General features: G+C 37.3%; 1 protein-coding gene across 1 annotated transcript in view; it reads left to right on the forward strand.

Moving 5' to 3' along the window:
* The window catches only part of lrba (LPS-responsive vesicle trafficking, beach and anchor containing), a 336,519-nt gene that overhangs the window by 77,695 nt on the left and 233,790 nt on the right, over positions 1-25,034 (forward strand). The window contains exons 20-25 of the mRNA XM_065254703.2: positions 539-662; positions 2,114-2,306; positions 16,485-17,666; positions 17,794-17,960; positions 18,523-18,676; positions 21,415-21,595. Coding sequence (XP_065110775.1) covers positions 539-662; positions 2,114-2,306; positions 16,485-17,666; positions 17,794-17,960; positions 18,523-18,676; positions 21,415-21,595 — 2,001 coding nt within the window. The remainder of the gene's footprint in view (positions 1-538; positions 663-2,113; positions 2,307-16,484; positions 17,667-17,793; positions 17,961-18,522; positions 18,677-21,414; positions 21,596-25,034) is intronic.

Below are 25,034 nucleotides of genomic sequence, written 5' to 3' on the forward strand. Positions count from 1 at the left end.
TGGAACGAGTGAGAGCATTGGTTACAGATGCCGTCGCGCTCTAAACTTTCTGTGACGGCTGAAACTTGAGCTCCTCTTCTCAACCTAATGCATGCTGACATTGTCTAGATAATTCATCTAAACAACCAATCTTTTCAGTTTAAGCTAACGCTCTGTTCCAGGAAGCCACGACTTTGGCTGTGGAGTTTTTAGACAATACCAACCTTATGATGTAGAGCATACCTTTACTCCCTCTACAATATCTACGTTCTTTTATTTTCTCACTAAGTGTTGGGAAAATGGAAATGCTTTTATTTAATTAAAGGGAAGCTTTTGTTATATAGAAATTTCTGTTTAAAGGTGTGGCTTTTTGTTTTTATGTTCTTTATAGCTAGTTTTGTAACTTCTTTAACTAAAGAAAACAATCAAACTAAATCCTTATAAATAGTGTTTAAAAAAACAACAACTAAATAGTCATGTCTGCAGTCTTAAAATAATGCAGTCTATGCATTTACTTACATTTGTATGTGTTAAATGTAATAATATTTTGTTCCTTCAGAGATCCTGAAGGTGATGGCTGCTCTTCTGAAAAACACTTCTCCAGGAGCCGAGAGTATGGAGGTGCGACGGATCTTCCTCTCGGACATGATCAAACTTTTTAACAACAGCCGAGAGAATCGCAGGTGACCGCAGAACACACACACACATTCTGGTTTCCAGTCTTTGTTGGGACATTCCATAGATGTAATGGTTTTTATACTGTACAAACTGTATATTCTATTCCCAAACCCTGACCCCAACCATCACAGAAAACTTTATTGTACCTTAGATTTTCAAAAAAAAAAAAATCTGTTGGATTTATAAGCTTGTTTCCTCATGGGGACATCAAAATGTTCCCGCGAGGTCACAAATGTACTGGTATTACTATCTTAACGTGATAATTACCAGGTACACACACACCATTAAAAACATTCTGGTTTCCATATACACATTCTATTCCCTAAACCAAACCCTAATCCCAACCCTCACAGAAAACTTTCTCCTACTTCAGATTTTCAATAAACATCATTCTGTTTGATTTATAAGCTTATTTCCTCATGGGGACCTCAAAATGTCCCCACAAGGTCAAAAATGTACTGGTATACCTATCTTTGTGGGGACATTTGGTCCCCACAACGTAATGATTGCCACACACACACACACACACACACACACATTCTGGTTTCCATGTTTTGTGGGGACATTCCATAGACGTAATGCATTTTATACTGCACAAATTGTATATTCTATTCCCCTTACCTACCCCATTCCCTAACCCCAACCATCACAAAAACCCTTCTGCTACTTCACATTTTCAAGAAACATCATCTTGTTTGATTTATAAGCTTGTTTCCTCATGGGGACATCAAAATGTCCCCACAAGGTCACAAAAACACTGGTATTCCTATCTTTGTGGGGACAATTGGTCCCCACAACGTGATAATTACCAGGTACACACACACACACACACACACACACACACACACACACACACACACACACACACACACACACACACACACACACACACACACAGACATATATGTTTATATTCAATAAATTGTATATAGCTAATTATAATTGCTATAGAATGACCCTTACCTATACTGTAACCATAACAGAAAACCTTCTGCAAATTTTATGATTTTGTAAAAGCACTATTTTTATTTTATCTAAGGACTGTTTTTACAAATGAGAAAATTCCAATTGTCCCCAAATTTGTCCCTGAAGGATTGTTAAATGGGTACACACACACCTAGCTAAATGAGAACATATTATAGACAATGTTTACAATTAAATTCCAAAAACTAAAATTGTAATTATAACACTAGCAGCTAGTTTGAACTACCCCTAAGAGAAAAATGTTTGTGCATTAATTTTTTTTATTAATAATTTATCCGCATCTCCTCAATTCCCAAAGGTTTTGTTCAATTTAGCTCCCTTTTCTTCTCAAATCCATGTAAATCCCTACATAGTGTATACAAACATATACAGTGACCAGTGTAGTCATCCTCATTAGCTCAGACCTTCATCGAGCTCATCGTCAGCATTTGACCAGAAATTAATGCAGGTTTATTGTGTGTTATTCCTGCAGGAGTCTGCTGCAGTGCTCAGTCTGGCAGGAATGGATGCTGTCTTTGTGCTTCATAAACCCCAAGAACAGCGAGGAGCAGAAGATCACAGAGATGGTGTACGCCATCTTCCGCATCCTCCTTTATCACGCCATTAAGTACGAGTGGGGAGGCTGGCGCGTATGGGTGGATACACTCTCCATCACACACTCCAAGGTCAGGACCTGAACGCACACACAGACATACAGTACACATAAAAGAGTGATGGTAGTATAGAACATAAGAAAAATGATTTATGTTTTTAATATTTCATTCATTAAACTTCTAATTAAAGAGACTACACTATCAAAAAAGGGTACGAAAGCGCTCACTGAGAATGTACCCCTTTAAAAAGTTGCTAATATATAACATTTTTAGGTAACTTTGATGTACTAATCTTATATTTGAGATACTGCACCTGCACAAAGTTGTGCTTTTTTTCAAAGGTCCCACCCCAGTGACAGCTTTTGTACCTTTGTAGAAAACTGATTAGTTCATTGCTCATGTATGCATTTATAGTAGGGACATTATTTCAATGAAGGCAAGTATGAATGATAAAATTAATGAAAAAAAAAATTAAATAAGCAAAAGTAATGTAAAGCCATTTTTAAGGAATATAAAATCAGTTACTATGTTAAAAGGTAATAATAATAGTGATATAAATAATAGCTAATAAGCTTGATGTGAGATTATGAGACTTATTTTTCATCAAAATAGTAGCAAAATTGTCCGCACACTGAAAACATGCAAATAGACCAAAAAAAGGTTTTTCAAATATATTGGTGAATTTTGGCTACTTTGTTTACATTAGCATTAGAATATTTATGTAGAGACTTCATTTTAAATCACAAATTATCATTTGCATTTCACTTTTATGCATTTGGCTGACACTTTTATCCAAAGCGGCTTAGTGTATTCATTTTATATGCATTTTATCAGTACTGTATGTGAACTCCCTAAGAATCCAATCCATTATCTTTGTGCTAAAGCAAAGCTTTACCTATTGAGCTACATGCATACAGTACAAATAATTTTATAGTATTAGTTTTTTACTTGCTTTACCTTGAATCTGTATCAAAAGCAAATCAATGAAAGAATAATTCACACAAAATAAAAAATGACTCTTCATTTCAAAGCCCACCTTACATTCAGACCTGCTTTTCTGTAGCTTTTCTCTGTCTCGTGTCTAATTCAATCCTGGGTCCCTGTGCACAAAGACCTTCTCTAGTACTGGCTGTACATTTTTAGCTTGTTCCCTCTCTTATTCCCTGTTTCCCTTTTGCACCAGCAGTAATCCACTGGCTTTTCCCTGCAGAAACCTGACTGTTATTATGCCGTATAACCATCCAGAGGTTTCAGATTAGAATCTGCTTTTCCCTTCACTGCCAGTCCCTCAGTTCATACTTTTATTTACAGATTGAATTGCCTATTTAATGTTCTCAAGAGCTCTCAGTGCTTCCAGTTTCAGAAATGTCTTTTTTAAGATGCTCTGTTGATATTGTAATATGGTCGCAGTTCCAAGAGTAGTGAAGTCATTTGGTGAAGGTTTGGCTGCCAGCTCGTGAAACTGCCCCTTTTTTCTGCCTGCGTTCTGGTTTTTGAACACTTGGGGGCGCAGCTGTGCTATGCACTGAGAAGTGCTTTATTTTGGGGGGAATGCTTATTTTTCAGCCATGCTCCTCCAGACAGGGGAGACATTAACATTAAAGCTGAGGTATGTAATTTTTGTGCTGCTGATGTCACCAAATGAAATTGCAATCATAATGATGGTTCTCAAACAGGTTTTCTGTACGACCCATCTGCATTTGGTTGTTAAACGGGTAGTCCTGCACCCAAAATCATGCTGTTGGTTGAGCCAAGGTTGCTGTGTTGGTCAGGGAAAGATGCAAAGCTACTAGCTGTCTTTGCATTTTAAGATTTTAACATTGCAAAATGAAATGCAATTTTGCCAATGTACAATAAAACAAACAAACAATGGGTCTCATTCAAGCATGCATACAGTAAGCACAAATTTGTTTGTAAAATGTGTGTGGACGTTTAAACTAAAACATAAGAACAACTAAGATCACATACACAACAATTATGAACAAGGAAAAATATATATAAAATATATAACACAGATATATATTATAGGGTTATTTTTCCTTGTTCATGATTATTGCATATGTGTGGTCTAGTTGTTCTTGCGTTATTGCAAACATTTAGAAGAAATTTTAGTATAAATGTTTTTGTTGATTCATGATTTGTTAGTTAAAACATCCGAACGCATATTTCACGAACAAATTTGTGCTTATGCATGCTTAGTGAATGGAACCCAACGATCTTCTTTCTTTTTTAAGGCTTTTTAACTTTCTCATTAAATTAAATTAAATAATGTATATGTATTCAAATATCTTTATATATCTCAAATGAAGCAATCGTGAAATAAATGAAACTTCATTTACTTTTGTTCATTTAACAGCTGGTTTATCCCTAATGACGTACAAATGACATAAATATAAACAGGTTAAATCAATGTGAAAGATCATACACGATCTGCTATTCTACCAAATTTGCAAGCATGTTGTGATGATAATTATAAATAAATAAACAATTGTTTATCTTCTCATTGACATGGTTAAAACTCTGTTACTGTAAAAAACTCTGTAATTGTAAAAATTAAATAAAATTAAATAATGCCCAGTGAAATAAATGGTCAGTCTAGGGTCAGTCTGCTTTTAAGCAGGATTGAATAGTGCTGCTGAGTTAAAGCAATCGAATTACTGTGCTTTCATTTTTTTCCAGACAGTGTTGTTGTTGTTGTTGTTGTATTTGAGTCTGCTTGCATTCCTAAAGTAGCCCACTGCTGTGGCAAGTGCACATAAATTGATCATTCTCCTTTCTGCCGGTCAACGACGCCCGTAATTGCTTTTTTGTGCTATAATTGCGCAAGATTAATGCAGGTAAGGCCCTGTTCTGTTTACAGCGGCACTGCTCTGATCTAAAAACAGTGCTTTTTTTAGGGAGGGAACAGGGAAGGGGGTTGGGTGTATGAAGTGGAAAGGTGCAGCAGTGCCGAGCTAGAGAGATACATGCATCTGCTGAGGGGAAAAAAGCTAAAGAAACTCAATTGCAATTTTATTGTCCAGCGTGATAGATTTCCTGCCAACTCTGGAGTAGGAGAGCTGTTTGTCACTGTAGCTCTCCCTTTCAGCTGCAGGGTCTTTGTGTGTGTGTGTGTGTGTGTGTGTGTGTGTGTGTGTGTGTGTGTGTGTGTGTGTGTGTGTGTGTGTGTGTGTGTGAAGTACGCCTGCATGTGCCCAGAGATGTATATGTGAATGTGTGTTTTTGGGTCGTTGTATGCTAGCTCTCCTCATTCTTTAGAACGCATTTAATATGCAACTCAAATGGCTTTGGCAATCATTAGAGCAAACCCTTATAAATTCAAGCAGTCTTTTGGGAAAACTCTGGTAAATAAATGCATGCTCTCACATATCCCTACATTTACATCCCTAGGTGTATTCCTACAAGTACTGTATGCATTGGCTTTCTTTGCTGCTCTGTGAGAATCAGGCAAACTTCCAAGCAAAAACTATTTTTAAGAACGTCTTAACGCAAAACACATGGCACAAGCAATTTAAAAAATATTTTGGTCTGCAAATCATGTAGTGAATGTACTAAAAAAAAAAAAATTATATATATATATATATATATAAAATAAATCTAATGCTAGTTGCTAAACAAATTTTTACATCTCTAATGTTCATCCTATCCATGCTCCTAAAATACGTTGTTAAATACAAAACAATTAAATAATTATTCAGAAATAATGAATATGTAACCTATAAAATCCAGGCTAAAGTCTCATAATCTTGTTATGAGATTAGGAACGTCCAAGTTTGATTACACTCATTGATTTTACACTTTGACATGACTTTACTCAGTCAATATTATTAAAGATATCAAGGTTAAATTTTCACAGAATGTTTTTAACATTATGTAGCATTTTTTTTTGTAAAAAAAAAACAGTAAATCACAAAAAATATATTTCCCGGAACGCATCACATATCACTTTTCTATTTTATATACTATTTCAATTTGTTATGACTTTCTGTGCATGTGTCAATAATCACTTAAAATAAGTATTGTTTAATCTAGGACTGGATCTGATTGTTGCCGGATTGTGTGTATATTACTTCAATTATATATAAAGAACTCTCCTCTCCAACCAGTGCAGTGTAGGCAGACAGATGTTTCTGCAGATGGGCCTGCTGACACCACAGCTTAGCCAAGGTGCCCCTGTTCCAGCCCTGCACATAAATGAGACACAGCTTTCTGTTGGAGGTGATCACCTTCTGAAAGACTCGCTGCCCTTCATGCTTTTTCTAGTCAGCACTGTTCTGTTCTATTGGTGCCTCTCAGTGGTTGAACAAGACGTTGTAATGGCCCTAAAAAGGGCCTGAGACCCTGGAGCTGGAGTTTAATTGTAGAAAGCTTTATGAAGAGATTGTTGCATTATTTCGGTGACTTTAGCGCTTCTTTATGAATTGCTTTAATTTCGTGAACACATGTTGGGTAATAAAATAATGTGTTTAATAGCTGTGTGTATACATTGATTTTAACACCAAGCGGTTCAGAGCGAAGTGCCTATAGCCTCATTATCAAGTTATTGCAATGCACCATGTGCCTCGAAAAGATATTTGCCTTTGTAAAATGTTGGCATCAGCAAGATGACAGCTCTTCTGCCAGGTCAGTAGTCTAAAAGTAAGCTGTTAAATAGACTGTATTTGGATATACAAATGCACATTTATCAGCATATCAAAATTATTTTAAATGAACCTGTCTGTGATTTATCCAGTGCTCCATAGGAATACATCAGTATTTTTGTAGTGCTTTACTTTACAATATAAAACTTAAATACTATATCATATATAGTCTGATGTAGGGCTGGGCGGTATGACGGTATATTCGGTTACCGCGGAATAAAATGTCAGACGTAACAGATTTTTCTATTCCGTCTATTCCGCGGAATGCAAATAAGTGGGCGTGGCTAACTCTGCCCTCCAGCATATGGAACAGAAACATGTAAAATAGTTCACTTATAAAAAATGAACGAGTTATTTGTGTAATTTTTATAATAAGTGCCAGTGAATCCACCGCGGGTCACGCAGCAAATCTCTTGCTTACTCGCTCTCGCGCTCTCTCTCTCTCTCTCTCTCTCTCTCTCTCTCTCTCTCTCTCCTCATGGAGCAGCCGGCAGGTCTCTCGCGTGCAGAAGTCTCTCTAGGAAAGCGCAAGGAGCTGCGACGCCAAATAAAGAGTTCTTCTCGCACATAATGCTAATAGTTGTAAAGTTTTCTGAACTTTAAGCAAGCTAAGACAAAACTCGCGTTTATATCAGTGACCCGTGCGCTGCTGGAGCGATGTAGTTTGATGCGCCATTTGCTTATACAAACATATTTGATCGGAAAGACAAGAAAGAGATGCAAATGTTAAGGTCTAATAGAAAGTAAAGGGCGTCAAGACCTTAAAACAAACTTTATGATCATCACATCATAGCACCTGTCACATTTATAATATCTAGAGCTTCTTCTCTCATATACAGGTATTTATCCTGTCTGTAGGTTTTTGCATATATTTATACCTGTTCATTTTACATATTGCATATGTTTAATGTAATGTATGCATAAATACAAAATACAATGAAGCCATACTATAGCTTCAATAGTCTGTAAAGTTAATTACTCAATTAAAAACAAGATTCAATGCTCATATTTTAAAACTGTGGTGAGCATTTAGTTAAAAGCTATAGTGAGTGGTGTATTTCTGTACATTTTTATCATCAAAAAACAATATAAACTGAAAAACATGTATACCGTGAAATATTTCGTTCCGTGAAATAAAATGACTCATTCCGTGGAATAGATTTTTGGTCATTCCGCCCACCCCTAGTCTGATGATTATTCTTACAGACACACTTATGGCGCCTTTCCATTGCATAGTACCCCATGGTTTGGATCGGGTCAGCTTACTGTTGGGGGCCCTACCACTGAGTGCAGTACGTAGTATCGATACTTTTTTTCGTACCACCTCGGTTGGGGTTCCAAGCGAGCCGAGCTGATACCAAAACGTGACGTGAAAACACTGTAGATCACTGATTGGTCCAAGAAAATCGTCAATACCAGCGTCATGGCTATAATGTAAAAGATTAGCTTTGCTTTGTGCTAGCTTGCGCTGTCTCGAGTAAACCTGTTGTCATCTGTGCTCTGCAATAAGTTCCCAAACTCCATTTTAGGGATGAAAAACATCCACAGGTTGAGAATCAGGAACACCATACCAATTTTTTTCCAGACTTGCAGTTTGTGCCGGCACATTTGCGTTGCGCACGTCCGCATATATTCTTAAATGCAACTTAACTGACTGGTGTTTGTGCAGAAACTGTCATGTGAGACAGAGGTTGTGATAAACGCGATGTTCAAACGTTTATTTGTGGTGGTCAGTTTTAATTTTGTGGCGGACTGAGAAATAAATGAATGTATGGGAATGTACAACAATGCTCTCACTTGTATGATGTCACAGCAGTAGGCAGCGCAAATATAACAACACGCCTATAATCCCTCCCACTCCGAAGTGATACTAAACTCGAAAAGCTAACCAAGCCAAAGTGAGCTGACCTGACCTAAACCGTGGGGTACTATGCAATGGAAAAGCCCCATTAGAAGTTAGGGTTTATATGAGTAAAATACTTTTTTTATGGCCTACCGTTACCATCATCAGGATTTGGTATCCTGCAATAAGTTAACACTGTATTCTTGTTACCTAATACGGGATCTGTTAAAAATTGGTTGTGTGTATTGATATTTGGGGCGTAATGGGAATGAGTCATTACTCGAGCAAGTCAATCCAATTCTGTGGTATCATGAAGCTGCTATTGTGCTTGACAACAGCAATACTATAGATTTAAAAGACAATGGGTCCAGTATTGGAACATTGCTTGTTAAGATAGAGATACACCTGCAGCCAGTCAGTATTGAGTAAACTTATAGACAGGTGCACCATCAGACTCTGAAACATAGATATCATTGACTGTTTAAGGCACTGAGATTGATAAACCATTTAGGTCTGTGGTGTTAACTCTGCATGCTTAACATAATAAAGAAAGTGCAAGTAGGGCAGACTTTTGCTAATTTTTAGGATTAATTTAAATTAAATTAATTTTACACAGTGTTAGGAATGCTAAAATCTAACTTATAAGCCATTTCAGTTTTTTAGTAGAGCATTTAAGGATGCATTATAATGTGACAATAAATGGCAAAGAAGAAGTGTTTATAATCATGCTGATAAAGAAAATGACTTTGCATTGTCACTTCCATATCATCCCTTATATATGTCTATCTTTGTTTTCAGTGTTATGCATGCATGTTTCTCAGTTTTGATTTTGCATGCATGTGGTCGTAATTGAAGCCATTTCAAAACCTAGTACATGCACACAAAGCTGTGTTCAAAAAGCTTCACGTTAGAGTCGTTCTGCTTGTCTGTCTCATATGTTTACCTTTTATTCCACACTTATCCAGATGCCTAAGGGAGAATGGTAGGAAAATACAGTTTCTTTTGGACAGAAGAGAAGAGATTCAGTCTGCTGACCGCATTGATTTTTAAGGGAATGGAATTGCATTTAGCTAATCCAATTAGAGCATTCTCAAGGTCCCTATTTCCCCTTTGTTTTGCGGTTACTTGCTATCTATTGATCTAAATGGGACTCCCCACTGGCCCTACTGCGAGAGTCTGTGGCCAACTGCTCCCTGCTGATCTAAGATCAGTAATTTAAGCCTGTTTCGTTCTGCTGCTGAGCTTGCAGTCTGATTGCTGCAAGTGATGCTGGATCATCAGTCTGGCGCTGAATGAATGCTCTTAACTATATATATATATTTTTTGTGTGTCTGGTGAGGCACAGTTTTTATTATAAAGTTATGCTACTTTCCTTGATGGGTTATTAATATTTGCAACAGGCCATTTAAAAAAATTGGTGATAGCTGTCACATTATAAACCTTTGCTGTGTTCTTACATGTAAAGTATGTTTTTCCATGCCCCATGTCTAGGAATTCTGACCGGAATTCAATTAGATCAGATTGAAACTGATGTCTAGCCCACCCGGTCATACACGGGATACATTTAAAAAACGCCTTATACAGTAACCCCCTTTTTTCCAGAATAACTTTATCTCCTGAGCACACAGGCTCGTGTGTACGGCGGTTATAGTAACTTAACTAATGCTTTTCATATGACGTATTATTTAAATGGAAGCTAGCTTTCAGACAATGAGGTGCTTTTAGTGTACATTATTTTTTTTACCTTTAATGGTGTACTGTATGGTGTACCAACTGATTCTTCAAGATAATGCCTAACTGGATAATATAGTATGCGGTCTCATGTGTACCTCTTTAGTGGCTTACGTGAGTTCTTTCTTCATTTTTCACAAATTCTCGAAAGCCTGCAGGCCTTGCAGAAATGACTGGACATTTATTTAATCTAAATCTGCAAGGCAGTGTTTTAAGGGGACCTGCTATAAAACTGTAGATTTCCTAAATAATTTCCAAATGCTCTTACAGTTGTTAAACCGCAGTAAAGAAAAATTCCTATTATGGCGCTTTTCCATTGCATAGTAACCCACGGTTTGGGTCAGGTCAGCTTACTTTTGGGGGATTCCACTGGGTGCAGTACGTAGTACCCGATACTTTTTATAGTACCATCTCGGTCGGGGTTCCAAGCGACCAGAGCTGATACCAAAACGTGACACAGAAACACTGTAGATCACTGATTGGTCTGAGAAAATCGTCACTACCAGCGTCATCGCTATAATGTAAATGATTGCCTTTACCTTTGTTCTAGCTTGCACGGTCTCAAGTAAACCTGTTGTCATGGTGTAAGTTCCCAAACTCCCTTTTAGCGAAAAAACATCCACAGGTTGAGAATCAGGAAGTTTGTGGCGGCACATATGCTTAAATGCATGCAAGTCTTGTGGTCCAGGGTCACATTTTAGGAAGGCATTAGTGATGCACCAAAATGACATTTAAAAACGTTTTTAATATTACATTTTTTAATTTCATGAATTTTATAAATCTAAGTTGGAAAAAATACAAACCAATAAAAAATCCACACAACTCAGCAGCCATGTTAATAACACATTTAGTAAGTTAAGATCATTTTGAAAAAAACAATAAGACACAGCACGACTGTGAGCCTCTGTTCTTCTTATGTCAGCATGTTTGAAATGGGCTTCATATCAGTCCAGCATAACGTACTGAAAACTGAGCACTGACTGACAGATGAACATTAACAACTACTGTACATTTGATAGCCTTTTGCGTTTCACAGGAGGACTTGAGGTTTACTTTAAAAACTTGTGTGTGTGATCTTCGAAGCTAGAGACTCATTAAAGCACAATCACTTGTGTGTCATTTTGTATTTGGATTTAGATGTCATGGAAGCATTTTACTGTGTAGCGCTGTGATTACGGCTTAGCACTGACGGAAGTGGCATCCTTCTTTCTTTTTGCAACCAAAATTTTGGTAAAGCCTGTTTGATTTTTTGTTTGCTTGTCACGTGCAACAAAAATAACTGCCTTGTTTAGTTTAGCTTCACCTGCACCAATACGTTAAAAAAATTGTTGTTATTGAGAGAGCTATTATAAAAACTAATTTCGTGCCACTGAGAGATGTATCTAAATAAGTGGTGACTTTTACTGCAATGACATTTAGTCTTGGTGCACCTGCTTTATAAATCTGTTTCTTTAATTTATGTCCAACTTACAGAAGTGTTTTTCTGAAAGTGTTGTTTTCAAAGGAATATTTCTAAATGAACATACTCAAGCATAGTCATTAACCTTTTCTGTGGCCCTTATGGTATTATTTGACTGTTGACTCTGTACAAACCCCTCTGAAATTCAATGTTATCTCATTTGTTGAACACAAACAAATAATTTTATATTAAAACACTGTCATGTTATCCTATCTATAGGGGTCAAAATGGCAGTGATCCAAAAAGCACATGTTCATATCAGCATGTTGATAAGGTCAAATCTCATTGGTTCTTGCTTGTCTCGTGTAGAAACAACACCCAATAGATGAGACCCATGAAAAAACATGAGAATTAATGTGATAAACATGCCACCACATTTAAATGTACCACGCTGATCTGTGTAATGTGATTTGTTCCCTTAAAGGGACTCTCCACCTTTTTTGAAAATATGCTCATTTTCCAGCTACCCTAGAGTTAAATATTTGATTTATATGAATATTTGACCCATTCTCCGGGTCTGGCGGTACCACTTTTAGCATAGTTTAGCATAATCCATTAGCATTGCGCTCAAATATGATCAAAGAGTCTCAATATTTTTCCTATTTAAAACTTGACTCTTTTGTAGTTACATTGTGTACTAAAATCGCAACTTTTAATTTTCCATCTGTCTTAGTACACAATGTAACTAGATAAAAGTCAAGTTTTAAATAGGAAAAATATTGAAACTTTTTGGTTATTTTTGAGCGCGATGGTAAATGGTCAAATCATATTCAATGGATTATGCTAAGCTATGCTTTGGCTGAATGGTTTGCTGAGATTGGCTGAATGGATTCCAAAATGGTAAAAATCAAATGTTTAACTTTAGGGAAGCTGGAAAATGAGCATATTTAAAAAAAAATGGCGTGTCCCTTTAAATATTTAATATATTAATTGCTAAATAGGCTCAAAATATAAAAAACAAATGTATTTTTTAAGAAGACATATATTAACACACAGTTGTCATTTGGATTACTTTAATAATAAATATATGTGCTTTATTGGATCTTTGCCATGTTGACCCGAATATAGACGGTTTCATCGGACACACGGTCATTGTCGCGGTTACGCATCTGGACGGAACTTAACTTCCGGTCTGTGTTTGTTGAATGGTCTGGCTAGTGGCTAAACTAAACTATGGAACAAATACCTCGTTGAAAATTACAAATGTTTTGGTTTCCTAAAGACAAGGGGAGAATGAAAACATGAATCACCACTATGTGAAGGGAGGTTTGGCAGCTGAGCTGTAGCTAAGATTGTATACATTATATAGTACACATTTAACACAGCAACGTTAGCTTAGTGTAGTTTCTGATATGCTTTAACTATGATTTGAACTAAGGTAATCTACTTGTTATTTATCTAGCTTGTTATCAGAAATAAACTACTCTAAAAGGACTCTGTTGAGTTTACCGGAAATTGCGTTTGTTCCGTTTGTTTATGTTGTTACTGCTGAAACTGTCTATAAGTAGAAAACACTTGGCATTTTAATAAACAAATAACTTTATCTGTTAAAGTTGTACATCCAAGATGGCATGAGGATGAGTCATTTATTTTCATTTTTTGATGAACTATGCCTTTAATAGCAATAATTTCAATGGCAAAATGTGCACAAACCCAGGCATGCTATTCTTAACAAGAGGAGAGGCATGAGAGAGCTAGCAGTGCATTTCAGAGCAAACAGTCTTGGATTACCAGTCAGGCCACGTGGAAGATTAATGACCGTGCTTGTAGCAGACTCATTTAGAACAATAACGCCTAATTAATTACTTATAATAAGGGTTTCATGCCTAAATGCAAATGTCGACATTGGTGTGGAAGTTGCAAGTTGTTTTTCATTGCCCCAGTGGTGTGTTTGACTTTCTGTCTGTTGTGTTGCTGTGATAAATCGAGGTGTGTTCAGAGTTTGCTGGATCTGAATTTTCTGTACACTGTCTGCTGCTAATTGCAGCCATGAACATGCATGCATGAGCTTCTCTGTTCTCACTTCTTAAGATGGAGATAAAGAGTTATCTCTCAGTCAGTCATGGTCATGTTAGGCATGAATATTATGCCAATTTTGAGAGTTTTATCTTTTTAGTTGGCAGCAGTGTGATATGAATCCTAAAATCCTTACTTTGCATGATTAGGGAATAGATTTTTATTAAGGAAGATGCTAAACTATCAAACAGTGTTGATGTGGGATGTGCAGTTAATTACCAATGTGGTAATTAAAATATGGTTGAAATGCAGTTTTATTACATTTGGTGATATTGTATCAAGATTCAGTACAGTGCAAAAGTCTTAGGCCACCATGCTACCATTAGATTTGTTGTTTTTGAAATTGTATAGTGATCATATATAATTATTTCTATGTCTAGAATACAACCAAAAAATACAGGAAATGTGTATTTGTATTAAAAACAGTATAAAAGTATAAGCTGAAGTCTCAAGTATTTAGGGTAAACTCCCCTTCCACTTGAGCAATGGCAGGTAGCTGCAGAATCTCTTATGCTGCGTTTACACCAACTGCGTTTCAGGTGTCAAAATCGCGCCTATCACGCCTAGTTTGCCGCTTGAACAGTTTGAATGCCTTCACGCGTGTTGAGCGAAGTAGACGCGCGGAAAAAGCAAGAATTTGACGCGCGTCAGAGGCAAACTCCGCTTCTTGTGGGAGGGGCAAGTGCTATTCGGTTGTCTGTTTGCAAGATGACTGGTGTTGATTGTGCATTTATCGAGAGAGTTACCAGTTTGTATTTGGTAACCTTACTATTAGGGATGTTCATATCAGTGATTTTTTCTCGACCGACAATCATAGCTTCTAAACCGAACATTAACCGTTAACTTATAAGATTTTAATATGAAATTGTCATTGAGTAAAAATACAGTTGACGGTTGTCTGTGAACTAGTAAAAAAAAAAGATTTAATTTGAACGTGCAAACAGCAGCGACAGATCAACAACAGAACCAGGATTCATATATTATATATTATCAGATATTCACGCAACATTACCTTATTAAAAAGCATGCGATCAGTCCAGAGGATTAATATCCAAAAAGGGCAGATTGTCTCTTTTTCATCTACCACAGTAGTCATTTCTAAAGCAGGATGCTTTTCAGAAAGTTTAGCTTTTGCGTCGTCTTTCTCCATTTGTGCAAAAAAAAAGAGAGATGTTCATGGTCAGGGACAGAGGCCACCAGCAAACGTCTGTCAGGATGTGCGCGAGACGGACCGCGTCATCTTGCGCGGACACGCGCACGTCTCCATTCAGCTTCCAAACACGCATACAAATGATTTCTCATACAAATGATTACTTTATCAGACCGTCAGGGCAGCAATCATTTGTGTCATTTACAGGACATTTACAAATTAAAGATAGAAAAGTGGCGAAATGTCTGTCGGCTCATGACGTCACGCACCATGTATTAATACATATTTTTTTATTTTAACTGATAATGTTAATCGGTCATAAATTCTTACCTTCGGTTAATGGTTAAACGGTCAATGTGAGCATCCCTACTTACTATAGGGGGAAAATAAACGGTGCGGGTCGATACACGTCACGTAACTCAAAAGTGAAATGTGTATTACAACTTACCAGGTTGCCCAATGTCCTCACTGACACTCTTCCAAGCGAGGTCCTTTTTATTCCTGTCTCCTTTATAGAAATAAGAACTTGTGTCGTATAGCTCCGTGTGACTGCTTACGGAGAATATCAAGCGTTGGTTGAATCCAGGCGGGGCTGCCACCACAGCAGCAAGCAGGCTCCTGATTGGTTAACGCGGCGTGAAATTCCGCCAAAGTTCACATTTTTTAACTCTGGCGTCAGCAGCAAATTCGCGTGAACCGCAAAATGCAAAAAAAGCACCATTCGCGCCTTTCGTGTGAACTAGACGTGCGAATGAGGTGGAAACGCGTCTTCTGTCCACGCCAAACGCCCCATCCGCACAGTGGGACCTCCAGACGCGCGTCAAAGCGTCTTCACATTGACTTAACATTGAAATCACTCGCACTTCATGCCTCTACAGCGGTTGATGTAAACGCGGCATTAAACCTAAATGAAATTAAATCCTAATTTCTAATTTTAATCGAATTACTGCAGGACTTCAGTCTCCTCAAAAAAGCTCAGGATGTGTTTCGTGCCAAGAGAGGTCACACTTAATCTTGACTGATGCCTGAAGAAGACACTTAGTTTTGAAATTTGTTTTGTTTTTAATTTTGTGTAAATATTTTCTGTTTGTATCTTTAAAAAGAGTGAAAAATAAATACGGATGGACATTAAAACTTTGCTAAAACAACAAAGCTGATGGTGGCCTTTTGACTTTTGCACAGTACTGTATATGGGATGAACTTGTTATTCATATAAACATGCCGAATTTTAAATCAGGATTTGAATGCTTAAGCTTTGTGTAAAACTGATGGAAGGGAATGAGGTGTTTTATGTGTTTTTTTCTTTCAAATCTTAAAGTCCTTAAGGTTTTTTTTTTGTCCTGATGTCAGAATTTACTTTGGTAGCTCTGCATAATTCATATTCCTCTAACCTTTCTTTCTAATTCTCTAGGTCACCTTTGAACAATACAAAGAAAATATGGCGGTTATGTTCCGAGATTATCAGAGGATGGGTTCTTCTGAAGGATCTGAATTTAGAATCAGAACGATCTCTGGGGCCAGCCAGGATTCAGAGCTTCATGTCTCAGCTAATGGTGAGCTGCATGCAGAAGAGACAGCTCCATCTACTGTAATTGAGCTACACGTAGAGGAGCAGGTTGCCGATCGGCCTGCAGATGGTGAGGAGAGGCGGGATCAGGTTGTGATGTCCAATATACTGGCCCGAGAAGAGGAAGTGGGAAAAGCAGATGAAACCGCAACCTCATCAGAGACACAGGAAAAGGTTGAAGGTGAACATGAAACAACAAAAGAATTGAAAGAGGATAGTGGAATGAGAAAAATGGAAGATGATCTTAAAAAAGAGGCTGACTTGGATAGTGAGCATGTGGGAAAAGACTTGGACAAAACTGAAAATGATGGGAAGAATTTAGGTATAGTGGAAGAAAAAACTGATGATGTCACTAAAGTAGAACCTGAAGCTGTGAAGATGTCAGATGATGGCAAAATGAATGAGGCTGAAACTGAAGTTAGTGCTCAGACAGAAGATAAGGAGAAGGGATCTTTCAGCTCTTCCACTGAAGATTCTTCTTCTAAAGCTGAGGTGGTTGAAACAACTGAAGCTTCTGAAGTTTCGGCCAACCAGGAGAGCAGTGTCACTGAGTCTTCAGACATAAGCCAAGATCATGTTGATGAGAAGGATAATGATGGTGCTGAAAAGGTAGATGAAAGAAAGGATCCAGAAACCAAACAAGAGGAGATGTCAGAAAAAGACTCAAGAGATGAGAAGGACCCATCCAAAACAGAGGAAACCAAGGATGAACCAGGCCCCATGGAAGAGGTGGATTTAAACCAAAGCACATCCACTGAGGAGACAAAACTTCACATGGAGGCTACAGAGGGTCATGGTGCAGTGTCACAAACCACATTAAGCCAGCCTGTTGATTCACCTGAAGAAGTAGTAGAGAACCCTGTGCCGGAGGTTAGTCCTGAAGCAGGACCTAACCAAGACTCTCTAGAGGCGGCAGCGACAGAAAGCTCTACAGCTAAAACCAAAGAGATTAAGATTGCCAGGCTGGATGTATCAAGTGTGGCCACGGACACAGAAAGACTAGAGCTGAAGGAGACCTCGGCAGCAGTATGTTGAAGTTTAAATTTGACCTCAAACTGTACTCACATTGATAATTAATTTATTGTTTATATAAAATGCTTCTACCTGCTAGAACACAAGACGGATTTTATAATCAAGAATGTTTCTTGTGCAGAATGCGAGCCAAAGCCAAGCAGGTCCCTCGGGTTCCTTAGGCCAGGGGAACGATGGCTCATCTTCAGCCCGGTTTCGTATCCCAGAGTTCAAGTGGTCTCATATGCACCAGCGTCTTCTGACTGACCTTCTCTTCTCCATCGAGACAGATTTACAGATGTGGAGAAGGTAAGAGAAACCAAATATCAAAATCATGTGCAAAATAACTTTTAAAGTGACATTCAAACTTGAATGAGTGAGTGATTTTAAAAATGGACTGCCTTGTTACTTTAAAAGACATGCATGCCACCATTAGCATACATGTTAAGACAAAGAAAAAAATATGTTATGTGTGTTTATTTCAAAATGTATTTAAATTTTTTGCCATAGTTTAACAACTAGACAGTTTTGGCCCAAAATCTAAATGTTGGTTAAGCCAGTGTTGTAATTGTACAGATGACTCTGGACTCTCACCACACAAACTGATTGCAGTTCCATTTGGCGTCACTAGTGGTGCAAAATTTGCACATTTCACCCAAAATTTTATTAATAGCCAATTATTTTAATAATGTTAAAAATGCATAATTTACATTCTGGATGTCCTCATATGGGACTCCAACTTGTTAAAGCTCCAATAAAGCACATCCATCATAAACCAATCCAAACAAATCCAGTTGGGTGAATTTGTTCTTTTTAAGTTATTTCATTACAGAGATTTAAGATAATCATATTATCTGACCTCTCCCCACAGCCATTCAACTAAGACTGTAATGGACTTTGTGAACAGCAGTGAAAACGTGGTGTTTGTGCACAACACCATACATCTTGTCTCCCAGGTGGTGGACAACCTGGTCATGGCCTGTGGAGGAATTCTTCCACTGCTCTCTGCAGCCACCTCCTCTACGGTCAGTGCATGTGTTTGTGTGTCTTTAAACTGTCATTAATAGACAACTAACACTTAGGTGCATGAACATCCTGTTTCACTGTAAACGTCATGTTTTGGAAGTAGAATGAGTAGAAAAGTTCCATGTTCACTTTAAATCTAGTTTTAAGATGCCTGAAGATTTTTGTTTCACAATCAATGTAGGACTTTTTTTTTTTTTTTTTTTTTTTTTAAGATATATTTTGGGCCATTTTTGCCTTTATTGGATAGTAATTTAGGAGACGACAGGAAAGTATAGGGTGAAGAGAGGGGTATGGGATTGGCAAAGGACCTCGAGTCGGGATTCGAACTCTGGTCGCCAGAAGTGCGTCTGCACCATATGTCGGAGCACCGTCCACTACACCATCGGCTCCGACGATGTAGGAAATTTTTAAACAACTTGTGGATCATAAACCTAAATCATAAATGAGTGGCTTTATCAATTCGTGCAGTGAAATGGTTAGCAATACTAAGTAACAAACCCTGTTGACGGCTGTGAATTAAAAGATTTTTGGGAATTTGTTGACGCAGCAAAAAAGTTCTTTAATAAAGTATTTTTTAATAATACATACTAATTTTTGTTTTGGTATTTCAAACTTGTAAAATGTTAGGCGAGGCAACTGTCCCTACAAATTAGCAATTTAAGACAACTGTTAAAAATGGTGTTTAAATGATAAATAACTCAAAATAAGATACTTATTATTACACATTATTTTATGTTCGAAACCTTTCCTATTAACAGATTTCATGAAAATATCAGTAGTTGGTGGGATGTTAGGATATTTGAAAAACGTTTGCCCAACAATTTGGGTTTTCTCATAGGTCAAGGTTGTACAACCGCCAGGGTTCCCATGGGTCCTTGAAATCCTTGAAAGTTTGTGAATCTGAGTAAAAAAATTCAAGGCCCTGGAAAGTTTTAGAAAATATACATACATAGATATACAGTTCATTTAAAGTTCTTGAATCTATTTTATGCAAGAAGTTTTCATAATATTCCCTGTGTAGTGTAGGATAATATCATACAAATTCTAGGCTTTTTAAGCACACGTGCTAAGCTGTTCGTCTCAAATGCTTATATCTTCTGTATGCGAATGTTGATTCATACCAAAATGTTTTTTGCATAGTTTTGTTTGACACATGAAAACGTCTCGGGTAACATATGTAACTGTTGTTCCATGAGAAGGGAGCGAGACACTGCGTCTCCTTTGCCATACTTCCTGCGTCCCTGTAACGCCGTGTTTGGCAATATTTCAGAAAGCAATATACTTCCTGGCTCCCGTGTCACCCTGTCTTTGTTGTTAAGCCTCACCATTGGTTGAATTTGATATACAAATTCAGACACACTTACCCCTGGAGGCATCCCCAAAGTGTCACCGCAGTGACGCAGCGGGAGTTCCCTCGAAAGGAAACTGTAACAATGTATCTTAAAGGAATCTTAATCTTGAAATGTGTCCCCATTTAGTCCTTGAATTTGAGGATATTGGACCTGGAAAGTCCTTGAAAGGTCATTGAATTCGAAGTTAACTAAGGTGTGGGAACCCTGAACCTCAATCATGGGCCTTTTATTTAGAAGTGAACAAGTATAAACCTTAAACTAAAAATAACCACTTTAATATATGGTAGGCTGGTACACTTTTTGTGTCAGGTTGTTGAACCACTATAAAACTAGGAAAAAATGCTATTTTAATTGTATTTTAAAAAGTGTATTTATGAATTTGATATCACAGGCAAAATCTTATACCAGCATCCAAGTAGAAGTCTGTTAAATGTAAATTCTTTTTAGGGGTCAGGTGGTGCAACCACAAAGCCAAAGGGTGCAACTGCTATGAATGCCCCTAAGACATAAAAAACATTAAGCTACATCATTTTAATAAGCTAATAATTTTAGTTTTAATAAATGTTAAATTAAATTATTGTTCTTAAATGTATAGTTCTCAAATGTTAGTTTTATGGTTAAGTTGTTTTATACTTTCAAACTATTTTCAGGATTATAATTTTTAACGTCACTTTCAAATAAACAAACCATCAGCATGACACAGGGGGCGCATTAAAACTGGCAAGTAGACAATGATTGGTCTTACCACCTGGCATTTTTTTTATGTGGATATCAAAAAATTGTGAAACAAGTGTACTGAAATGTTGTTCAATAAACAAAACCTTTTAAAAACCTTGAAAATATGCAGTACATCCATGCTTAAAAGATTTTTTTTAATAGCTTGTTTTTTCATGGACCCATATAACATTGGTCCTTCTAATAGAAAAACTTTTTTTCCTCCTTTTTGGATTTGGACAACCCCTGGTCTTCCATCCCATTATTGTATTTTTGAAATACAGCATTCAGCTAAACTTTTTCTTATTGTTCCTCAAATGCAAGAAAGGTTGGAATGACATGAGCTTATTGAATTATTGGTGACCAAAGTTTAGATTTTTGGCTAAACTTAACGCAGTGGACCTTCAAATGGTTTCACCATGTACGTAATAGATTAACAGATCTCATAAGACACATATACTGTGCACTAATTCTCACCACTGCACTAGTTATCAATATAAAAAATGCTTTCCTTTATGATTGTTAATATTCTTTTGTATGAGGATATTTATTGCCACAGCTGTAATAATAAGACAAAAATGTAATAAAAAAGGGCAATGCATTATGAATAAGACTGTGATGATGACCAAGGTTGCAGCTACAGTAATGATGATGGTGACGTTATCTTGCAGCATGAACTGGAGAACATTGAGCCGTCTCAGGGTTTGGCTGTGGAGGCATCACAGATGTTCCTGCAGAGGTTGATCAATCTAGTGGACGTGCTGATCTTTGCCAGTTCGCTCAACTTCACCGAGATCGAGGCAGAGAAGAACATGTCCTCTGGAGGCATCTTAAGACAATGCCTACGCTTGGGTACATCTTTCTTTATTAAAGTTGTTATGTTATTTTGATGTATCATTTTCTTTCTGTTTGCTCCCCCTTTGTCATCTTCATCATTTGGAAATAGCATCCCGTCCCCCTTTTGTTTTTATTTTTCTTACCCATGTTCTCTGTCTTTTGTTCTATGCTTTCTTCTTCACCTTTTGGTCTCAGATTTCTCTCTGTAGGCTCATTTGGTAGGGGTAATAATACCTCTCACACACACTCTCTCTCTCTTTCCCTCTCTCTATCTCTTGTATTAGGTCTTTGATAGTGTTATTATAAGCCCTCCAAACTGCAGTGTTGTAAAATGACGACTATCATCAGCCCATTGACTCTAATGGTTGTTTTGTAGCCTGAGGCACCTCCTCTTTTATGTGTCTATGTATCACAAATGGTACTGCAGCATTATAGGCCACATAACTGAAATCCAGACGTTCAGATTGGTTACATTATTCATTTCTCTCTCTCTCACACATACACACACACTCCGCATGACCCTCCCTGAAGCCATATAGACACCATCAAACTCCCTCTTAGCATCACAGTTCTACGCACCACTACCCTTCGTTTTTGCCACATTGAGTTTCTCGCCGCGCAGAGCCTCTGAACAAAATGGTCGCTATGTTAAATCGACTCGACACCGTGCAGCTGGAGCAGGGCGGACCTTCCTGATTGGTGGAGTGGGACAGAAACTGAAGCCTGTTTTAGGAGGGCTGAAAGTATAAATGAATATTTGATGAGGTCTGCCAGCATGTAATCTGATTTGGGATCTGTAACAAGGTTTCGCTCACGTCTCTACTTCTCTAGCTTTCTCTCGCTCTAATTCTCCCTCTCTCGCTCTCTCTAAAATGACTAGAGCGATGTAATGGATAAAGCTGGTCGCCTGGATAATACCTACAGTATAATCTTAGCATTTCAGAGTTTACATTTGTCAGTTGTCAAGGTATGAGAGGATAGAGGGTTGAATAGTCATACACACAAACGCACGCAGCCGAACATGCACATACTGTAGCTGAAATCATGAACAGTACATTAGATTAAAACGCTAAGTGTGTTTTTTTGGAGAATGTGCTTTTCCCCTTTTTCGTATGGTACACAAATACGATACACACGTGCACTGTTCTACTCTTTCATAAATCATGCGATACATTAAAATAAATGCAGTTTTTATGTACCCACCTAAAAAAGCAGTCGGAATGATTCATGCCAATTTAGTTACCTAGTGGGGAGCATTTTCTTTACCTTTTTTTAGCGTTGTATGACTATAAAAGGATGTGAATGTCCAATGTGAATTCCATTTCTTTGTTATTAGGCCTTATTTAGAAATTTTTTTTTTTCATTACATCGAATTTACATTAATGTATTTGGCAGGCGCGTTTATCCAATGCGACTTATGCTGCATACTCCCCAAATGTGAAGTTCCTCGCTCTAGATTACGTAATTAAACTTCTTGTCATGCTCATTTTTCTCTTGAGTTGAATTTTTAAACTTGCGGGAAGACGCGTTTAAGGCAAATAGTGTAATAGTGTTTTACTGCAATGGCGCCACCTAGGGATGTAACGATTAACCGTGGAAATGCGCGTTTTCTCAAGGAATGAATTTAAATTAATTACGGTGAAATCCCAGCACATCCGAACGCCAGGGGGAGCTTTCATGCAGAAACTCCCTTTGTGCCACAGAAGTAGTAGGATTACAAATGCTATTCCAGGAAATGTCTACAGGAATATTTATATCACTGTTCTTCAAATTGTTTCAGGTATTTTTATGATAATAAAGAATATTTTGAATGATTTTGTTTTACGAGTGTTGCTTTTTTAAATACACGTTATAAACGACTCTGACTCCTAATGATTTTAGATTGATAAGGACTTCCTACTGACCAAATGCGGTAGTACACGCACAAGCTGTGCATGAAACACATAATCACAGCCTTGCGATTCAGATTCGGTTTCAGACAGGCATTTTAAATGGGACACACGATTAATCGTTACATCCCTAGCACCACCCAAGCCGTGTTATTCGCATCGAGTTTGCATCTATTCAAATCTTTTTGCATGTGATTGTCATGCGCATCTCGTCAGTAAAGCTGGTTTCTTAATAAGTAGAAAATTGCCATCACCTGCTTTCAGATGGAGCAGCATTTACTACAAAAAGTCGTAGTTCACTGACAAGCGAGGCGATTTTGCATTAATTATCGCAGATGTATTGCCTGCTATATGTATGCGATATGTCCCAGCTTGTCCGAAAACTACAGCCCTGTGTAGTTTACATTGTTGCACAAGGTTGAGCGTTTTGATTTTCCGGTGTTTTTTTCATGCTGCCAAAAGACGATCTCCCGCAAATAATCGGAAATGTATAATGTTTTTCCATAGAGTTATTGATAAACAAGTGTTTTTTCAGTTTCTAAGTTGGGTGTGTTAGATACCAAATCCAATGCTATGTCATATTAATCAGTGTCTTGTTGACTAAAACATAGCACCATTTTGAAATATGTCTGCAGCTCTTAGCAACTTTTTTGGTGGGCTTGAAAATATTTAATTGTAACGCTGTGTTACTACTAACCCCTCAGCACTTACGATATTAAAACCGCTAACGTTAGCGTAATTCTTGCCTTGTTTTAAATAGGCTACACACGAATCATTGCTGGCGGCCAACAAAATAAAGGTCCCTGTTTTATCAAAAATCATGTGTCAAATGTATTTTTGTTCATATCTTTAATATTGATTGAATAAGGTCACGTCAAAGATTGAAATCATAATAAAATGAATGGCTTAATCAGACTTTGATGCTCATTAGCTCAGAATTTGATTTAAAAACTGTATTTGGTTATTGCAGACTGGGTCACATATAAAAAAATTTTTTGTCATAATTGTGCTGCTTTTTCTCACATATTTAGACATTTGTATTCATTTATAATTTAACTATTGTTAGAAAAGGGCTGGATGAATGAATACAGTGTGGATACCTGTCTATTATGGACAGATATAGAAACAATATCCACTTCAAGTATAAAGACAAAATAGTATTAAAATATTTGCCTGCAAACTTAATTTTTAGCAAGTGTTACAACTAACCTGCCTGTTACAATTAACCCCACCTATGGGGTAAGTTGTAACGTTTGTACTTTTGTCACGTTTAATGTAATTGTCCAAGAATGGTAAGTACTAGAAACAAACTTCAGATGTTCATTTGTAGCAGAGATGTGTGTGTTGCTTGTGTAAAAATATAATTAATCAAACTCAAATATTTTTTGAATGATTGAGCCAAAACCAAAAAAACGTTAGGTTGTGCCCCGCCCTCCCCTACTTAAAGAGGGATTAGAGTCATATTATGAACTAAAATATCTTGCCACCTATCAACCACCCTAGAATATCCAAGCAATAGCAACTCTTTGGCGACCACTAGGGATGCATAACGATTAATCACAATT

The sequence above is a fragment of the Paramisgurnus dabryanus genome, chromosome 4 (assembly GCF_030506205.2).
Source record: "Paramisgurnus dabryanus chromosome 4, PD_genome_1.1, whole genome shotgun sequence".
Lineage (NCBI taxonomy): Eukaryota > Metazoa > Chordata > Actinopteri > Cypriniformes > Cobitidae > Paramisgurnus > Paramisgurnus dabryanus.